The sequence below is a fragment of the Penicillium manginii genome (genome assembly GCF_028828005.1).
Source record: "Penicillium manginii strain IBT 31320 chromosome Unknown utg000002l:1.0-5564898.0:1.0-5567710.0, whole genome shotgun sequence".
Classification (NCBI taxonomy): Eukaryota; Fungi; Ascomycota; class Eurotiomycetes; order Eurotiales; family Aspergillaceae; genus Penicillium; species Penicillium manginii.
This window is the reverse complement of record NW_026643103.1, coordinates 1,022,655-1,040,488: the sequence shown is the minus strand read 5'-3', so window position 1 is coordinate 1,040,488 and position 17,834 is coordinate 1,022,655. Positions and strand designations below refer to the sequence as shown.

Here is a 17,834-nt window from a genome sequence, read left to right as displayed (position 1 = left end):
CTTGAATGATTGAATTTTGAAGGGGTAGGGACCCGGTTAGACTTTTAGCTTTCAAGCAAGATCTTAGATTGCTTTATACGAGTATTGTTAGGTGGTTGTCGTAAGCTCTTTGGAGCCTGTCGGATTCGGACGAATTGGTCCGAGTCCGTTCCCGATTCGCAAGTTAGCCAATCAGATATGAAAATTGTGTTATTGTCGAGATTGCCCAGGAATTACCTAGGTATTTGGGGGCTAGAGACGAGTCATGAGGCTCAGGTTATCGTTCCTTCGGCTTCCATGGAATTTCTAGGGGGGTCTTCACTAGTATATTGATTGAGAAATTTGATCTTTCACCTTTCAAGTTCGGATACATCTCCCCTAAATGCAAGCCTCTTTATACAAACCATGGATAAGGGCTCATAATGATAATAAATAACATGTTCACATAGTAGACGCCAAATCCCATCATGTGGTATATCAAAGCCCCCCATCCCCCCCGCAACGCGCCAACAGCAGCCTCAATATCAACCATATCATCCACCCTCACAGCAGGCCGTCCCCACCGCACATAACCCTCCGCATCAACAGCCCAACTCCCAGCAGACTGCCACCTATTCCCGCTCTCAGTGGGCCTCTGCCAGATACCATTCTCTCTCCCCATTCTCCAGATCGATGCAAGGCCCGCGGTGTTCCAAAGGTGGCCCCAGGAAACGATCCCTAGCCCCCACTTTGCGTAGATCTGACGGTCGGCGTCAACGACCATGGTAACCGATGATCCATCCCCAGATGAAGATCCACCTACGGCGTTGAGCCATTTCTCTGTTGATTGTTGGTCGCTGTGAGATACGGCGATGAAGTTTATATCCGGGTATTGGGCTGAGGCGCTGCGCATCTTTAGGAATGCTGCCTCGGCCACTTTATATCGGAGTGAAAGTTAGTTTCGAGTTTATTCTCTCCGAGAGTTACATTTTTCTTTTCTCGAGACGTACCTGGACACCCGCAATGTCGGAGGAATGATATGATGGTTGGTTTCCCGTTACTTGCTGGGAAGGGTATTTCTGGACATGATGGGGCCTTGGCTCCGATCTCGGGGGCTGGAGAGGTTTCCACGGGCGATGGGGAGAAGAAGGAGGATATTTCTTGAGAGACGGTCATTTTGTCGGGGGTGTAGTTCGCGGGTTGTTAATCTTTTGGATTGATGTTGAGAAAGAATCTTGGTCCCACCTTGGGCGGGGCGTCATCCGTGGATGGTTGATGGAGAAGGGGAGATCGGGGCGCTAGCTGATGAGCAGAGTTCTGATTCGTTACGTCTAGTGAGATATGAACTTCTCTGATACACCCAGTGATCTGAAAGAAATCAGGTACGCCCAAATCAGATACGCCCTAAGATTCAAAAAGTGAGATCTGGGAATTTCATTTCTACTATGCTCATAAAATACCTGGATCTCCTTCAAAGGTTCATTCAATCTGTTCCAATGTGCCTCATCAGCATATCAAAGAGACAAAGATAATCCACCTAACAAATCATAGACCAAGACAAAGTATCTTGCATGCTCCGCGAAACAACAAATCATAAATCCAAAAAAAAGCCAATATTACGTTTCAGTTCTGCATCTCTCGTCATGATCATCTTCAGTTGGATTTCTCAAGTGACCAATGACCAAGAAATAGATGTCTCAATCGATCTTGAGGAGACGATCCAGTTGATGGATGCGTCTCTTTTCTCCCTAACAAGAAATTCCAAAAGTAAGTGCCAAAAGGTAACCAAGTAACGAATCTACGAGACTAGACTAGTCAGGCTACCATGTTAAACCTCACCTAGATATAGAACATGGTATCTTTAACCAGTTCGTGGGGCCGATAATTCTTTGAATCAGGAAGCGGGTCGCTACTCCCGCTCCTCTCCGTCGCACCAGCGACACTGGCAGACGGCGTCGACGGATCAAAGACGTCCTGCAAGTAGCAGCGCGCCCGCGTGCAGACCAGGTCAGCGTAATACGCCGGCGGACAGACAGAAACGGCCTTCGTCGCCCGTCCAAAGAGGTAACACATCTTGTGTGTCAACTCTTGCAGGACGTCCGCTGCGCCCGGTCCGTTTGTGTTGCTGGGGTACTTGGGGTGGAAAATCTCGTCCCAGACCGTGAAGTAGTGTGCAGGGCGGGCGGTTCCCTGCAAGCAAGAGTGTGCCTGCTGATACCAGTCCCAGGAGCGGCCCTCGGAGATTCCTCTGTCGACGACGGTGCCGGGCTGGGGGTTGTTAGATTTCTCCGCATCGCCTGCGTTGGTTGGGTAGAAGCGGGTGTTGTGCCGCTTGCCGACGATGATGATTGCCATTTTGGGGAGACCCTTTGCGGTATCCTTTGCCGGGTACAGGGTATTGCAGGCTTGTTTGAGCAAGGGAAGTTCCTTGTCTATGACCAGGTTGTATTGGCCCTCGCTGACGCCGTCGCGGTAGACGACGATGTTTTCTGGGAAAGCGCCCTTGTTGCGGGAGGCCCAGAGGCGGAGGCGGGATTGAAGGAGGCGGTCCAGGTCTGAGACCATTTCGTCGCGGCGCTTTTGCACGACGATGTCGGCTGGCCATTGGGCGAGGTCTTTGTCAACCGAGGCGACGATTCCTGCGACGCTGGGTGCGCTGTCGGTGGAGCCGGGGGATGGGTGGGTGACGTCGAGGCCGACGAGCATGGTCTTGCCATCGCCGAATAGGCCCATGTTCTTGAGGCTTTGGTTGGCGCCTCCGAGTTTGAGATTGATTTTCAGGCCCACGTTGGCGCAGTATTGGTCGAGACCTCGGTCGGATGTGAGCTTGCTTGCTTGGACGTTGACATTTTTAACACCGTAGGTCACGTCGCAGGTTTGCTTGATGCTGTTGTAAATGCCGCTATCTGTGTTGGACATAATACCGAGGATCAAGTCTAGCTTTCCATATTTATCGAGAAGGCCCTTGACCTCTTTCTGAATATTTCCTGGATGGAGAATCCGGGCGCCGGGCTTTGGTGCCTCAACGGCAATGCCTGTTCTTCTGAGATGACCACAGAAGGTTGACAGCAGGTCCATGACTTGTTCGCTGCTCATGCGCTCGTACTGTCTTCCAGGGAAGAAGATGAATGTCCAGTTCTTCAGTGCGCCGGGTTTGCAGAACTTGATATCTTGCATATTCCAGGAGCCTCTGAAAGGAGTGAAAGATTTGTCGTTCTTGTAGTAGACCGTCGGCGCAGGCAGGACACGGCCCTTGACAGTGATCAGATTCGGGTTCAACCCGACGCCAAATGACGCCTAGTAATTGAGAGTTAGTGCCGTTATTTTCCTTATTGGAATTGCTTACAAGTGTGCTGTTCAGTGGGTCAACTCCTAGCAATTTCACGCCGTTGGTCGCGATGGCCTCAGCATTCTGCGCTGGGCTACGACCCCTGACTGCAAAGCTGAGCATGTTCTTTGTTTGATCCGGCGACAGTTTGTTGGCCACTGGCTGACCAACTGGGACATCACAAGCTTCAACGGGCAGATAGCTCAGGGTCGGCTCGGGTGCCGACGTTGATAACAGGGAAATTACCGTTAAGCTTCATGCCGTATGCTAAAAGAAGATAACATTAACATGTGGGAAAAGAAATCAGCCAAGCATGTCAACTTACTATCCAAGAAGTATTGCGCAACAGTCACGTATTTGCCTGCCTGAGCAGGACCAGCAGGAGCTGGGCCCTTGCCCTTCTTGCTAGCCCCGGGAGCCTTAGGTACTGCTTGACCTGGAGCTCTCAAGAAGAACTGCACATCATTGGGACCAGCGCCATCACGAGCGACTTTGGGTGGCTTTTCCAATGATCGACCATCTTCCCTCTTGGCCAGACCGGAGATGGTCTTGGGCTGGGCAGGTCGGGGCTTCCCACTGCTTGACTTGCGCTTAATATGGTTCGGAATGACGCGCATACGCGTCAAGAATTTGGCAAGAAGATACGATTTCTTGCCATCATGTGCATATCTGAACTCTGCGCCATACTTGAAGTCCTCCATGGTCTGGGCTAGAGAGCCGGCCTTGTAGCAGGCGACATACTTGACCTGGACGTTCAGCAGCACCCGTGCGGTGGCTGCGCGGACACTGATGAAGAACCCGCGAAGCACCTCGAGACCACCGGAGAGATCCTGACGGTCCATGAGCTGGCTGGAGATGCCAAAATGCTTGTTAGCACCGACGGAGACCACGTCCGTGCTAGTCTTGGGGTGGTGGCCCATAATGATGTTGAGAGCGGCGATCAGCTCTGGCTTGGTGGCTAGCATGTCCCCAGCGTTGGTAGAGGTTAAGTGGTTGATGAGGTCGGCGGAGTTGAGATGGCGGACACTGGTGCACTTGACTTGGTACACGCGAGGGTCCTCACGATATTCATCTTCGCCTTCGAACTTGTATCTGACGTTGAATACCTGACCCTCGGTAAGGTTGAGGTCGACAGCCGAGATGATTGTGGAGCGAAAATCGGCCGCTATATGGGATTTCTGGGCGGCGAAATGTTCGTCAATGAGGCAAGCAATGATCTGGCGAGCCTTCTTTCCAGCCGGAGCCTCTCGACCTCTCTCAGCCACGATTTCGACATTATATCGGTGCAGAGGCTTCCCTTTGGCAAGACCTGTGAGCGACAGGTAGTTGGCGTATAAAGTCACTTCCTTGCCCAGGGTTCCATATCCCGGACGCAAGGGATATGCCTGGTCGGCTTGCTTGTAGCCCACGAGGGATTTGGCAAGGGCAGTTTCTGTCTTGAGAACGGTGGGATCGGGGGCGGGGACGGATTGACCTGTACTGGAATGAAACTTTTGTCAGCTAGCTGCATTATCATCACCGGGTGGGACAAGGATATACCGATAGATGCTGGGACCTTGTGGTCCAGGTCGAAATCCACCACCGCGACCACCACGGTCGCCTCCACGACCGCGATAGCCGTCATCTCCTCCACGGCCTCGACCTCCTCGATCACCTCCTCCACGGCCTCGATAACCATCGTCGCCTCCACGACCACGGCCACCTCGGTCGCTTCCGCCTCGGTCACCTCCTGCCCGGCCTCGATAGCCATTATCACCTCCTCGACCTCTTGCTGGGCGGAATGGCATGTTAGTATCGCCGCGCCCGCGACCTCCACGATCTCCTCCTCCGCGGTCTCCACGGTCTCCACGGCCTCGGCCTCGGCCTCGACCACGATTTTCAGACATAATGGCAACACACTTCCATGGAATTAAGGAATGAGATGCCTGAGGAGGAGAGCCAAGGTTCGAGGTGGAGCAAGCTCTTTATATATTCGATGATGGGGCAATCGAGTGGGCACAGAATGGCATTGGGTGAAAGGGAAACCCCGCTGTCCAGTCTCTTTGTTGTTGTTTGGCGCCGTGGAGTGTGGGCCCTTGGACTGGGCTATAATTGGGTCTGTTTGCCTCGGAGGGGAGGCTTGTATGGTCAGCTATGATAAATATGGTGAAAGGGAGCAATCAAAGCTGCAGCGATGAGTTGGTGCAACTCGCCGGGAGTTGACGTGTGAAACGTGATGTGTTATTGAGATGCGGTGTGGCTGGGGGTAATTGTGGACTACTACTAGTATAGCACCATGTACTCCGTGCACTGCCCATACATAGAGTATTCAATCAAATAGGTGAGTCTGGGTAAAATCAAATGAAATGGAATGGACTATGGATACTGAATACATTGTGGTATGATAAAGTATAAAATGCCTCATTCTCTAAGGTATGCGAGTACTGTGTATAGTGGCAGCTTATACTTACTAGTAGTACTAGTACTTATAGTAGGGACGTGCTGGCATGAGTCATAATTATACGAGCTACTAGTGCACAGAGTAGACTAGGCTAGACTAGACTGGAGCTACCAGTACTCTAGAAGTACCTACTGTAGATGTGTCCTTGGGTATAGGTAGTTAAGTACTTTTAGTGAGATCATCACATGGCGATAAGAACCCAAAAACGGAGATTAGCGGTGATTAATCAGCCCAGCCAGTGAGGGCCCTTCTCTTCCTCTCCTCCCACTCCATTCTATAGACTTTCTTTCTTCCTGCCCTCCTGTTCCTAGAGGTTAACAGTGGAATAACCTCGGACTTCCCACTCTGCGCATCTTGCTGTTGGTCTGCGACTTGCTTCAACCCTTGGGAACCCCCCCCTCGAACTCAGCCCGGCGTCATACAATCCACCCCACCCAAACGGAGAGCTCCCGCACATGTTTAGCAGCCTGCGCAATCGAATCGACCTAGACAACTCGGCGCAACCATCCCTCTCCCCCACTTTCGCATTTCTGTTTCAGACTTGAATCGATCTGTCCGATTCAATCTCTGGATACTCCCCTACTGGTGCTGCATCCAAGTGCCAATTTCCAGAAACAGCCCCCATTCAAGTGGCTCCTAGTGGCGCAAGGCTTGCGCATCTTCTCTGGTCAGGGGCGAAGTGAAACATCGCTTCCTGAGCATCGCACAACGAATCCACCGATTACTGGAGCTGTTTGAGCAGCAGAGAAAAATATATATTGAGATTCCAGCGGTCCACCCCGCCCTGCGGTGACTCGGTGCGCCATTCGGAGACCCATTCAGGTTGAAGCCGTGTGCCACTATATCAAGTCCGCACTGTGCGAGTGACTGTCTTTTTCTCAACTAACGAGACGAGTGCATAAACCTCGCATTTGGAGAAACCACACCCACACCCACCGCACTGCTCAAACGACAAGCGAATTCGCAACCACCCCCGCCTACACCCACCCATCATGACTCCCACACCGCCCTCTACAACATCCTCAAGCGGCCAGTCCCCAGAGTTTAGAGTGATCCGGAAACGAAATCGAGTTCCGCTCTCATGCGCCCCTTGCAGACACAGGAAGTAAGTTCGCAAATCTCCTGGGTTGTCCGAAACATCGATTAACCAAACGCCGCAGGCTGAAATGCAACCGCGGTCACCCGTGCGAAAACTGCGTCAAACGAGGCGATGGCCCCTCTTGTAGTTATGCTCAGACCGGTGCCCGAAAGAAGAATTTGTCTCAACAGGCTTCTCCAACGTCACCGGATGACATGCAGAATCGAATCGATCGCTTGGAAGGCTTGGTTCTCTCCTTGATGACCAATGGGACACAATCGGACGGCCCGGCCGCTGCTATGGCTGCCATATCGGGCGAGAGCACGGCGGGATCGACTGGTTTGTCCAATGAGATCGAGTTAGACGATGACGAGGGACCAGAGAGTGATACTGAACAGGTCACGAAGTCCTTTGGTGTTATGAAAGTGGACAACAACAAGTCCTACTATATCAGTGAAGCTCACTGGGCATCCGTTTTGCATGATGTGAGTGGACATGTTTGGCGTGAACGTACTACCCCGTCTAGCCATTGTTCAATGACTAACGAATGATATGAACTAGATTTCCGAAGTAAAAAATTACTTCGCCACGCATAAGAAGCAGTTCGAGGAGCAAGCGGAAAAGGTCAAGGCTACCCGCCCGCGAACCGATGTGCCTGAATCCACATTGCTCTTCGGAGCTATGAAACCGTTGAGTCGACCCGAAATCATGTCCTCATTGCCGTCAAAGTATACGGCAGACCTGCTTGTAGCTCGCTATTTCAACACGTACGACCCGGCTACCCACATTCTCCACGGTCCGACCTTCCAAACGCAATATAATAAGCACTGGGAGGACCCGGCACAGACAGAGCTAGTCTGGATTGCTATGCTGTTTGCTATGATGAGACTCGCAATGCTCTCCTATTACCGGGAAGGTGACGAGCCTCCGGAGTTTCGTGGCAAGGCTATGGACATGGCTGGGTCTTTCCGCAATTCTGTTGCCCAATGCCTGACTCTAGCAGACTATACCAAACCCCATCCATTCCTTATCGAAGCGCTGGTATTCCATCTTCACGCTGATTATACCCAGACCTGGGAGGCCGATATCTCAGTGTGGGTGCTGACAGGCGTGATCGCCCGGCTGGCTATGCGCATGGGATATCACCGCGATTCGAAGATGTTTCCCAACATCACTCCCTTCCAAGGCGAGATGCGACGACGCGTCTGGTCTTTTGTCGCAACTGCAGACCTACTCTTTTCTTTCCAGGTTGGCATGCCGAGTATGCTCCGCGATGCCGATATGGATACAGAATTACCTCGCAATCTCTACGATGACGACTTTGATGAAAATTGTCTAGAGCTTCCACCGCCTCGCCAGCTCAGCGAACCGACCCCGATTTCCTATTTGATCTCCAAATGTCGACTGGTATACGCTTTCGGGCGAGTTAACGAGCATATGTCCTCGCTCTCGTCCACTTCTTACGACAAGGTGATGGAACTTGATGCAGATCTGCGTCGTGCGAGGGAGCTGATTCCTGACCACTTACACATCCGTCCGTTCGAAGAGTGTGCACTTGATCCGGTCAACCTCATCACATCGCGATTCTCCGTGAGTATCTCTTCTGAGCCGCCGAAAGAAATTTATGTATTGATAATCCCAGGTCGCAAGCATCTACCTCAAAGCACAATGTGTGCTTCACCGGCCCTATCTGGTCCGGTCCCGGGAGAACCCCCCGATTCACGTACTCTCGACGCACATGTATTGACTCCGCATTGGAGCTCCTCGAGTTCCACGCAACTCTGCAGTCAGAAGTTGGAAACGGGCGTCTACGCGGCCGCTGCACCCCCGTCACTCCCATCAACGCGGGCGACTTCCTCCTGGCCGGCACCATCACCTGCCTTGATCTCTACCACACCCTCAACCTCCAGAACTCCGGTCGCCCATCTGGCGACACCTACACCTGGGGGCGAGAACGACAAGACGAAATGCTGGCCGCGATCAAGCACTCGAAAGAGATCTGGGACGAGACGAGCGACAAGAACATGGAGTCATTCAAGGCAAGCACTGTTATCGGCGTTATGCTGAAAAAGCTGCAGATCACGAACCCAGGCCCTGAGAAAGGCACTGGAAATGTCCTGTTCGAGCCCCAAGATGAGAAGCAAAATGCCGCCATGACACTTGGTCTCCTGAGTAGCGGAATGAGCCCTATGAACCCGGGCCCGCCCCCATACTCAGATCCCATGTTCAAAATGTCCGACTCGCCCATGCCGACTGTGGGTCCGGCCGAGATGCCGGGCCCCGCTTCGCCGTTCAGTAGCATGTTTGGTCAAATGCCGGACATGCAGGTAAACCTTGACTGGGTAAGTGAATCCATCCGGCTAGCATAGATCCCTTATCTTTGGCCAAAGAGTGCTCTAGCTAACGTACCTCACCAGGACGCATGGGACACCTACCTTCAAAATCCAGGCTTCGACACAAACCAAACCCCATTCTGGCCAATGACAAATCCTGGCATGGGCGTCCTACCGCAGCAACAGCAGCAACAGCAACAAGCCATCCCAAGCCCTATGGTCAACTCCCGGACTCCTTCGATCCCGAACAACCAACGCGTACCCAACATGTTCAGCCCCAACTCCAACAGCTCCGACGGTGGCGGCGGGTCAATACCCGGATTCACACCCATGTCCCAGCAAAGCACAAATACCTCTGGCAGGAGTCAAGGATCAATTTAATGCTAAGAGATGGCCCGGGTTTCCCGCAAGCATGATCTAGATCTTTAGGCACGAAATTGACGACAATGCTTTTTGGATTGAAATGGATTGGATTGGATTTACATTTGCCGTTCTTCCGCCTTTTACTATTACCCCTATGCCCTGCGTTTCCACCTGCGAGCGACGAATGCCTGCGCTTCAAATTTATTGGTTTGATTGGATTTGGTTCGGTGTCAGGAGACTACTAGAGGTTATTATTTAGTATCTCTTTTTTTCTCTCGTGAGCGATTTGATGATATACGGGCCTGGACACGGAAATGGACACACGGGTACGGATTGGACACAACCCTTGTTTTCACGGATGGATGTTTGGCTGCGATAAAAGCCTCGTGTTGGGTTTATGCTTTTGCTGGATGGGCGGGGTTGGTTTCTTTTTTCGTTCTCTGTATCATATTATGATCTATTAGTTTGGATAACTAGGTATACAATCAAGACTCCTCTCTATGTACTACATCCATTGGTATACCTTCAACCTTAGTTTCAAGTTGCATATCATTGAGGAGTTATTAGTTCCAAGGTTAGTACCACCAGTGCCTACTAGTTAGTACCTAGATAGGTGCTCATAGGTAGTAGCAGCCTTTGGCTCAAGTTCACCTGGTACAATAATAATTGATGGCAGATATAGCGAATCACATACTACTACTATTCAAAGTTGTTCCAAGCAAGTTGCATTAGGATGCCTAGGTTACTAGTAGCAAATACATAGTAGGAGCGTCCAGGCATCCTGTTTAATAATACATCGCGTTCAAGTCCTAAAAGGTTATTTCCACATCGAACTCGATATAGCTTCGCAATATTCATTGCTAGAGCGCCCACTCGCCCCTTCCAACGGGTATGCAGGCTCACTGGTGACTTCAATCGTTGTCTCCTGACGCACCTTTCCAATCGGCGCCAATTCAAGGTCCGACTCGGATTGAATGATTCTATCCTCTGAACCTCCACGCTCCGTGTTTGTGCCATTAACAGTATCTTGCTTCCGGCCGTTGGGCTCTGCCGTGATGGTAGTGAGGTGAGTTTTGACATCACGGCCACGACTTCCTGGGAATCTGCTGTAGGAGCAATGATCCTGACTAGGTTCCGAGTCGATGATGAGGTTTCGGCGCGTGAGCGTGTAGAGAATAACGTCGACAAGACCGGAGCTAGTAATAATAGCACCTTCAAGATCAAAGTAGTTAGCAACTTGACGTCTTCATAGATAATTAACAATACGGAGCTCTAGGTACTCACCTGCACTGCAGAAAAAGGCAACTGAGGGCATTTTACCGCTCATATTTGCCATACGTCCGGCTGCCAAGGGAAGTGATAGCACGACGTAAACAATTGGGTAGATAGTCATGTATCCAACGACGCGGCGCAAACGCTTCAGGCCCTCCAGGTGGCTATTGCCGAGAATCGAGGAGGCGGAAATCTGCCGCCGAAGTTGAGTGTACATCACGGCATATAGACAGATAGTGCCGAATTCAGCGAGAAAAATCCAGAAATAGTGTGTCCACAGACGGAGGGATTCGTAGTCTTCTCTAATCCAACACCATGCGCCGGAGGGGACGAAAGCATCGGCTCCGTGGGTTGCTAGAGGGATGATCATGAGGATGATGACTATTGACCAGATGCTGCAAACAAATGTGATGAAGATTTTATGGGACATCTTGTATCCCCAGACGATGAGGAGAAAGGTGTGGAAGGCGATGCCGAGGACGAAAAGACCGCTACCGGGATTGGCCATTTGCAGCCATAGGCCCTGGAGAAAGCATGCAGGGGTTCCCGACTTAATTTCGTTGTTTATTATCCATTTTAGGCAGATGAGGTAGGCGATGGATTGTAAGAAGTCGGCAAGAACTAGGTTGTAGATGAGGATGATGTACTGATTGTAGCCGATGTATCGTTTGAAGTGTAGTTTCCAGAAAATGAGTCGATATGTGATGAAAGCCAGGAGAGATGATGTTGCGATGAATGAAAGAAGTGCCATGAGTGAGAGGGCAATGAGACCCCTGCGCTGCTCCAGGGGTAAAGGATTGATGTCTAAGTTTGAGTCGTTGATCGAGCGAATCATTAGTTCGCCTGTTGAGGGCGACGACACCTCGCTTACGAGGGTGACCACAGACATTTTCGAAGCTGTGTTTGTAACTATAGAACCTTGAGCAATATTTCGGTATCGATTTTTGATTGAAGGCAAACAATTGAGGTGCATCGAGATGAGGCTGTTGGCACTGCGATGGCGTTCTCGAATCCAGTATTAGGAAATTGATATTTCCATGAAGCATACAAGGTTTGACATGGCTGCGATACTACCTACTAACTCAAACCTGGCAGATATCAAGAATGGGAATAGAGGGGTCGAAAATAAAGGGTGGCGAGACCTTCTAGATATACACTACGAATACTATGACGCTGTTGACGCTCAGAGAGCAGAATCTGGTCAAAGTTCAGGTGGACACCATTACCGGCACAGAAAGAACTCTAAAGCCACTGGAAACATGTGGCCTTTACCAAGGCCAAACACTCCTCTTGGACAGAAAGCACTATATGTGGAGACCGGATTAAGCTTTACAACTATTGGATTGAATAAATTGGTTTGCTCTCAGACTCATCCCGCCACTCATTTCTATCAATATGAGCGTGCATGGAACGAGATGTCAAACTTTGAAGATTACCGAACGGTGCGAGGCTAGGTGGGATTACAAACAGCTACATGCAAACTAGTCAGAGAGTCATGTTTCTCAAAATTGTCTTTAGCTAAACCCACATTGAAACTGGAGAGGGAAAGTATTCAGCGCCATTGGCAAAAGCACTGCCCTGGAGGGCTGATGGAGACCACTCAAAGACTCCCTTCTATATAGGCTTTAGAAATGAAACAGATTAATCCATCAAGATTTAGCACTGGTGTTTGCCCGCGTAAAATGAGAGAAAGCCAACGTTGTAAACGTTGGAGCAGCACGTTGGCGAAATATGGTGACTTGCCATCTTTCCTCGGCAATAACACCTCCAATATCTATGAATTTCATGTGATTTCCAACGAAATAAAATATTTTACAGAACTGAAGCTGAAAATATTGTATTCAAGCCGCAGTGTATGTTTCTCACGAACGTGCCGCAGGGGTGCGAATATTAAGCTTTGATGCGCCCGACGGAATTCGATGCTGAGTTTTCGATGGAGTCTAGTGAGCCGATTGCCCGGGGATGATTGGCAAGAATGGGGTACTCTCGAAGCGATTCATGAGGATCGAGTGAGGACGTACATTCTGACGCGTTTCACAATATTTTCCCGTAATATTGAACTTTGAGATAGCTTCAACTGATAGAGGAGTGGAGTTTCGTACTCGTTGACGTTGCATTTTGTCCCGCAAAACAACACGTATAGTTCTTGCAATTTTCTATTTAAACATTTTCTAAGGGGTAGTGTGGACTTCCTCGAACCTGTAGATTAGTGTTACCTAAGATCTTCAATTTCTCGAGGCACCGCTCGTATCATGGAAAGTTCAGAGTGGACCAGGAAGGTTGTTGCGAGAAGGCTGGCATGTAACATAACGAATCTTAGCGTCCCAGGGACAATTCAACGTGGCAGTTCGAGCCAATGGAAACCGGTTTATTCAGTTTTCCAAACTTAGAGCCCCGGAATTCGGGCACGCTAGGAATATCAAGCTTCTATCCCGCGTGCGTCAATTGTGGAGAGAACGGCCACCCAGCTTACTGTTTCACCAGGTTGTGACCTAATAGATAATACAATCATATCATTGCCATGAATTAGGTAGGTCTAAAGCTCTTTTGATTCATTGCTTCCCAGTTTACTAGTGCTGCAGTTGATATTTAGCCAACGATCATCACTTACCATTGCCGGTTCAATTACTAACTTAAACTTCGGTGTCTATAAATGTGGTGAATTGCTAGACTTCATTCACTATCGGCCGAGGTAATCTCAACAGCATCATCTCCTCTAAGATCTATCGCGACGAAGATGCTCTCCGGTTCTACTGTCTTGTGCTGTTTCTATACGGTAGTTCTATCTCAGTACTTTCTACTGCACCACGAAAGCTCAAAGCTTAGGTGTTGAGAACGAGATGCCTGGGCTGAAGGCTTGTACGATAATCAGATCGAAATACTGGGCGACAAGCGTTCTGGTTCTATCTATACCTTATAGGTATCATGACAGTGTTTCCTTGGGAGATCGTGGCATTCGGATGATCGCCATGGGGAAGGCCACGAATCGTGGAAGAGATCCATGCTTGAAATTTTCAGGTCAAATAAAAACCTCCAGGAAAGATAGAATGGACTAAAGAGGACCTGCTACCCCGCTTAATAAATTTTTATCCGCTGGATTCTTCGTCGTCATTCGTCTACCTTTAGATGTCCTTGATGCCTTATATTTCAGGCTGAAGATGCGTATCGGCCACCACGTGACCTTATCGAAACTTTTCGGCGCGCGCTCCGACGGAGATGAACATTGAACCAGCTTGACTATATGGAACTCTCCCACACCTTGCATCTCGTATCTTAATTTGCTTCCAGGCGTTGCCTTCAAACTACACCCGCTACTTGTCGATAACATGTATGCTCCCCGCCTTGCTATTGGATCTATACATACCTCCACAGCACCCTCTGCGCATTTACCGGATCAAACCACTAACTCAATCAACAGGCATTGTCTTCGTCAAGCCAGCTCAAGGCTACTGAGATCCTCTCCAAGAATTTCCATTTCCAGATCAATCCGCCCCGACATCCTCACTTCCTCATCTCGCACACCCCGCCCATTCTCCGTCTACCAAGCCCGATGGAATTCTTCACAAAATGACCCGTCCCTGACTCCTGCCCAGCCTCTCAAAACAGACGTAGAGGCTGATACTGATATTTCAGTAGAACGGAGGGAGTCTGGTATCTCGGAAAATGGGACGACTGTTGAAGAGACCGAGGCCGATTCCGTCAACCATGCCTCTGCGGGCCCCAGCAAGCGCGAGAAGCGCATGCATAAACTCAACAAACGGATGCAAGAACAAGCCGAAGGTTTCTCGCCGCCGGAGTCAGAGACTCTTTACGTGGCCAACTTGTTCTACGACGTCGCGGCGGAGGATCTGCGGGCGAAAATGGAGCAATTCGGAACCGTCCTTCAGGCGACAATTGTTCATGATAATCGGGGGTTGAGTAAAGGGTAAGTCTTAACTAGACAGCCCCGATAGATCATCAGATGCGCATTATACTCTGCGCGCATCTTGCTCTGTTTTTCTATCCCGATGGAAGCTAATTCTTATCTCCGCTGTAACAGATTCGGCTACGTCCAGTACAGCACCGTCGAAGAAGCCCGCAACGCGATCGAAAACATGCACCTCCAAGTCTTCGAAGGCCGCCAAATCGTCGTGCAGTTCTCGCACACCCAGCTCCGACTAGATGATCAGCGGTACGATCAGTCAAACACATTATTTATCGGCAATATTCCTTATGAGTGTACGGACCGTGATGTCCAGGCTATTTTCGCCGATGTCAGAAACCTCATCGATATCCGGTTCGCGGTTGACCGGAGGACTGGGGCGCCGCGTGGATTCTGCCATGCCGAATTTTTGGGAATAGATGCGGCTAACAAGGCCATGGAGAAGTTGAGGGTGAAGAGGCCATATGGAAGAAGGTTGAAGGTCGAGTATTCCCAGAGAAAAAGGGTTTCCTTTATGGCGGGGGAGAATGTTAAGGCCAAGGAGCAGAGGGAATGGGAGAGAGAACAGCAGGAGCAGCAGGAGGAGGATAGGGATATACAGAGCCGGACAGACTTCCGAATTTAATCAGGAGGAGAGGTGTACATTATGGAAAAGAGGGACTTTGGAGGAGTCCATTGTATAATATTGAACTGAACCAAATCAAAATCTCTGTACTATACCTACTAGATCTACCAAACCTATACCACGAACTGTATTATTTACTCCGTTTGCTCCGCGGCAGTTGATACCACGTGACCCCGGGGAACCTCGGCTGGCGGAAAAGCGCCTGAAGTGGGCGAGCCCCACGTCGATTAGTTATCCGGGGCTTCTCCTCTCTCGCATGTGCCCGCTACTCTTCTCTTTCCCCGACTGCTTTTTGGACCTTTGATTTCGACTTTAAACATTACTTTCACATTTTCAAAGTCATCATGTCCTTCCTCGGTGGCGCGGAGTGCTCCACGGCAGGAAACCCTCTGACACAATTCACCAAGCACGTCCAAGATGACAAGTCCCTCCAACGAGACCGGCTGGTCGGCCGGGCCCCAGGTATGCAAGAAGGCATGCGGTCACGGGGGATGATGGGTGGACAAGACCAGGTCAGTAAACAATTTCCAATTTCCAATCGGACAATGCAATGCAACGCACGTCGAATCCCCCGCATAGCATGATATACGCCTTTGAAGAAAGAACGGAAAGCTCACCGAAGGCCATCACACGGCCACCTTATCACAGATGATGGACGATTTCATGCAACAGCCCGGACAACAAATAAACGGCCCCTCCCCCCAGCCCTTCGCCATGGAACACATGCGCCGCGAGCTGGAGAACTTCCAGACCGCTCCCCCGCGCACGGGATCACCTGGCTGGGCCGCGGAATTCGATCCCGGTGAGCAGGCCCGTATGGAGGCTGCTTTCCCTGGGCAACAAATGAACAACACTTCTGGTTTCACACCTGCTGAATTCGCTCGTTTCCAGCAGCAGAGTCGCATGGGTATGCCCCAGAATTCCAGCCCAGCTACCACCGCCACGCCCCCACAGATGGCGGGGTACCAACGACCTATGGGGATGGGTGGTGGATATATGGGCGGTATGGGTATGGGAATGGGTGGTATGGGTATGGGTATGCGACCTATGGGTATGCAGTCTCCGATGGCACAGCAACCGATGGAGGGCCAGACGCAAGACAAGGGCAAGGGCCGCATGGTTGAACTCGATGATGAGAACTGGGAGGCGCAGTTTGCCGAAATGGAGACGGCGGGTAATGAGACGCGCACGGACGAGGAGGCAAATGCTGCCATGGAGGCCGAATTGAATGAGCTGGACAGGTCAGTGCCCTCCAATGATGCCTTCGAGTCTGTATGGGAAAGGATTCAGACTGAGACAGCTGCGAGCAGAAAACTGGCCGAGCAAGATGACTTTGAAGTTACCGAAGACGTGCATGTTGGTGATCTGGGTGATTGGGAGGGATTCGATACTCTGAATAGCCGTTTCCGCGACCCCCAGCTTGGTGATTACATGTTCGAGGAGGATAATGTGTACCAGGCGATCAACAACCCTTTCGAGGAGGGCGTCAAGATTATGCGCGAGGGTGGTAACCTTTCTCTCGCAGCTTTGGCTTTCGAGGCTGCTGTCCAGAAGGACCCGCAGCATGTGCAAGCCTGGACGATGCTGGGTTCTGCCCAGGCTCAAAACGAGAAAGAACTGCCGGCTATCCGCGCCCTGGAGCAAGCACTGAAGATTGATGCTGGTAATCTGGATGCACTGATGGGTCTGGCCGTCTCATATACGAACGAGGGCTACGACTCTACTGCTTACCGGACTCTCGAACGCTGGCTGTCAAACAAGTATCCTTCCATCATCAACCCAAGTGAGGTTTCCGGCGACGCCGACCTGGGATTCACAGATCGTCAACTCTTGCACGACCGCGTGACAGAACTCTTTATCCAAGCCGCACAACTTTCGCCATCCGGCGCACAGATGGACCCTGACGTCCAGGTTGGTCTGGGTGTACTTTTCTACTGTGCCGAAGAGTATGAAAAGGCCGTGGACTGTTTCTCTGCCGCCCTGGCCTCAACCGAGTCCGGCAGCACCAACCAACAAGAGCAGCTGCACCTGCTCTGGAACCGTCTCGGTGCTACATTGGCCAACTCCGGTCGCTCGGAGGAGGCTATCGAGGCTTACGAGCAAGCGCTCAACATTAACCCCAACTTCGTCCGCGCTCGCTACAACCTCGGAGTCTCTTGTATCAACATCGGCTGCTACCCGGAGGCCGCACAACACCTTCTGGGTTCCCTTTCAATGCACCGCGTTGTCGAGCAAGAAGGTCGCGAGCGTGCTCGCGAGATCATTAGCGGCGGTGGGCCTGATGGTCTGGACGATGAGCGACTGGAGCGTATGCTCCACATCAGCCAAAACCAGAGCACCAACCTTTACGACACACTGCGCCGGGTCTTCAGCCAGATGGGCCGTCGCGATTTGGCGGACCAGGTTGTTGCGGGTATGGATGTGAACGTCTTCCGCAAGGAATTTGAATTCTAGTAATATTCCCATGAGCATGGAAACGCATCTCGGACCTTTGATATGAAGGCTTATCTCTTTT

The 17,834-nt window shown here is 50.8% G+C and overlaps 6 protein-coding genes across 6 annotated transcripts; 3 read left to right on the top strand and 3 right to left on the bottom strand.

The window, feature by feature from the left end:
- Window positions 1-373: 373 nt before the first annotated feature.
- Window positions 374-1,134, bottom strand: N7533_001676 (uncharacterized protein; the record flags this gene model as incomplete). The annotated part of the gene is made up of 2 exons (XM_057098326.1): window positions 374-894; window positions 969-1,134. The coding sequence occupies 2 exons, from the start codon at window positions 1,132-1,134 to the stop codon at window positions 374-376; spliced, it is 687 nt and encodes a 228-aa protein (XP_056963462.1).
- A 663-nt stretch (window positions 1,135-1,797) lies between these two features.
- N7533_001675 (putative RNA interference and gene silencing protein (Qde2)) lies at window positions 1,798-5,036 on the bottom strand (the record flags this gene model as incomplete). Its single annotated transcript, XM_057098325.1, has 5 exons — window positions 1,798-3,255; window positions 3,305-3,456; window positions 3,533-3,553; window positions 3,612-4,760; window positions 4,826-5,036. The coding sequence occupies 5 exons, from the start codon at window positions 5,034-5,036 to the stop codon at window positions 1,798-1,800; spliced, it is 2,991 nt and encodes a 996-aa protein (XP_056963461.1).
- A 1,682-nt stretch (window positions 5,037-6,718) lies between these two features.
- N7533_001674 (uncharacterized protein) lies at window positions 6,719-9,518 on the top strand (the record flags this gene model as incomplete). Its single annotated transcript, XM_057098324.1, has 5 exons — window positions 6,719-6,831; window positions 6,887-7,289; window positions 7,366-8,394; window positions 8,469-9,146; window positions 9,222-9,518. The coding sequence occupies 5 exons, from the start codon at window positions 6,719-6,721 to the stop codon at window positions 9,516-9,518; spliced, it is 2,520 nt and encodes an 839-aa protein (XP_056963460.1).
- A 799-nt stretch (window positions 9,519-10,317) lies between these two features.
- Window positions 10,318-11,661, bottom strand: N7533_001673 (uncharacterized protein; the record flags this gene model as incomplete). Its single annotated transcript, XM_057098323.1, has 2 exons — window positions 10,318-10,712; window positions 10,785-11,661. The coding sequence occupies 2 exons, from the start codon at window positions 11,659-11,661 to the stop codon at window positions 10,318-10,320; spliced, it is 1,272 nt and encodes a 423-aa protein (XP_056963459.1).
- A 2,437-nt stretch (window positions 11,662-14,098) lies between these two features.
- Window positions 14,099-15,319, top strand: N7533_001672 (nucleic acid-binding protein; the record flags this gene model as incomplete). Its single annotated transcript, XM_057098322.1, has 2 exons — window positions 14,099-14,697; window positions 14,812-15,319. 2 exons carry the CDS (start codon window positions 14,099-14,101, stop codon window positions 15,317-15,319), a joined length of 1,107 nt encoding a protein of 368 aa, XP_056963458.1.
- Window positions 15,320-15,663: 344 nt separating this feature from the next.
- On the top strand, window positions 15,664-17,773 carry N7533_001671 (tetratricopeptide repeat protein; the record flags this gene model as incomplete). Its single annotated transcript, XM_057098321.1, has 2 exons — window positions 15,664-15,831; window positions 15,923-17,773. The coding sequence occupies 2 exons, from the start codon at window positions 15,664-15,666 to the stop codon at window positions 17,771-17,773; spliced, it is 2,019 nt and encodes a 672-aa protein (XP_056963457.1).
- Window positions 17,774-17,834: the final 61 nt, after the last annotated feature.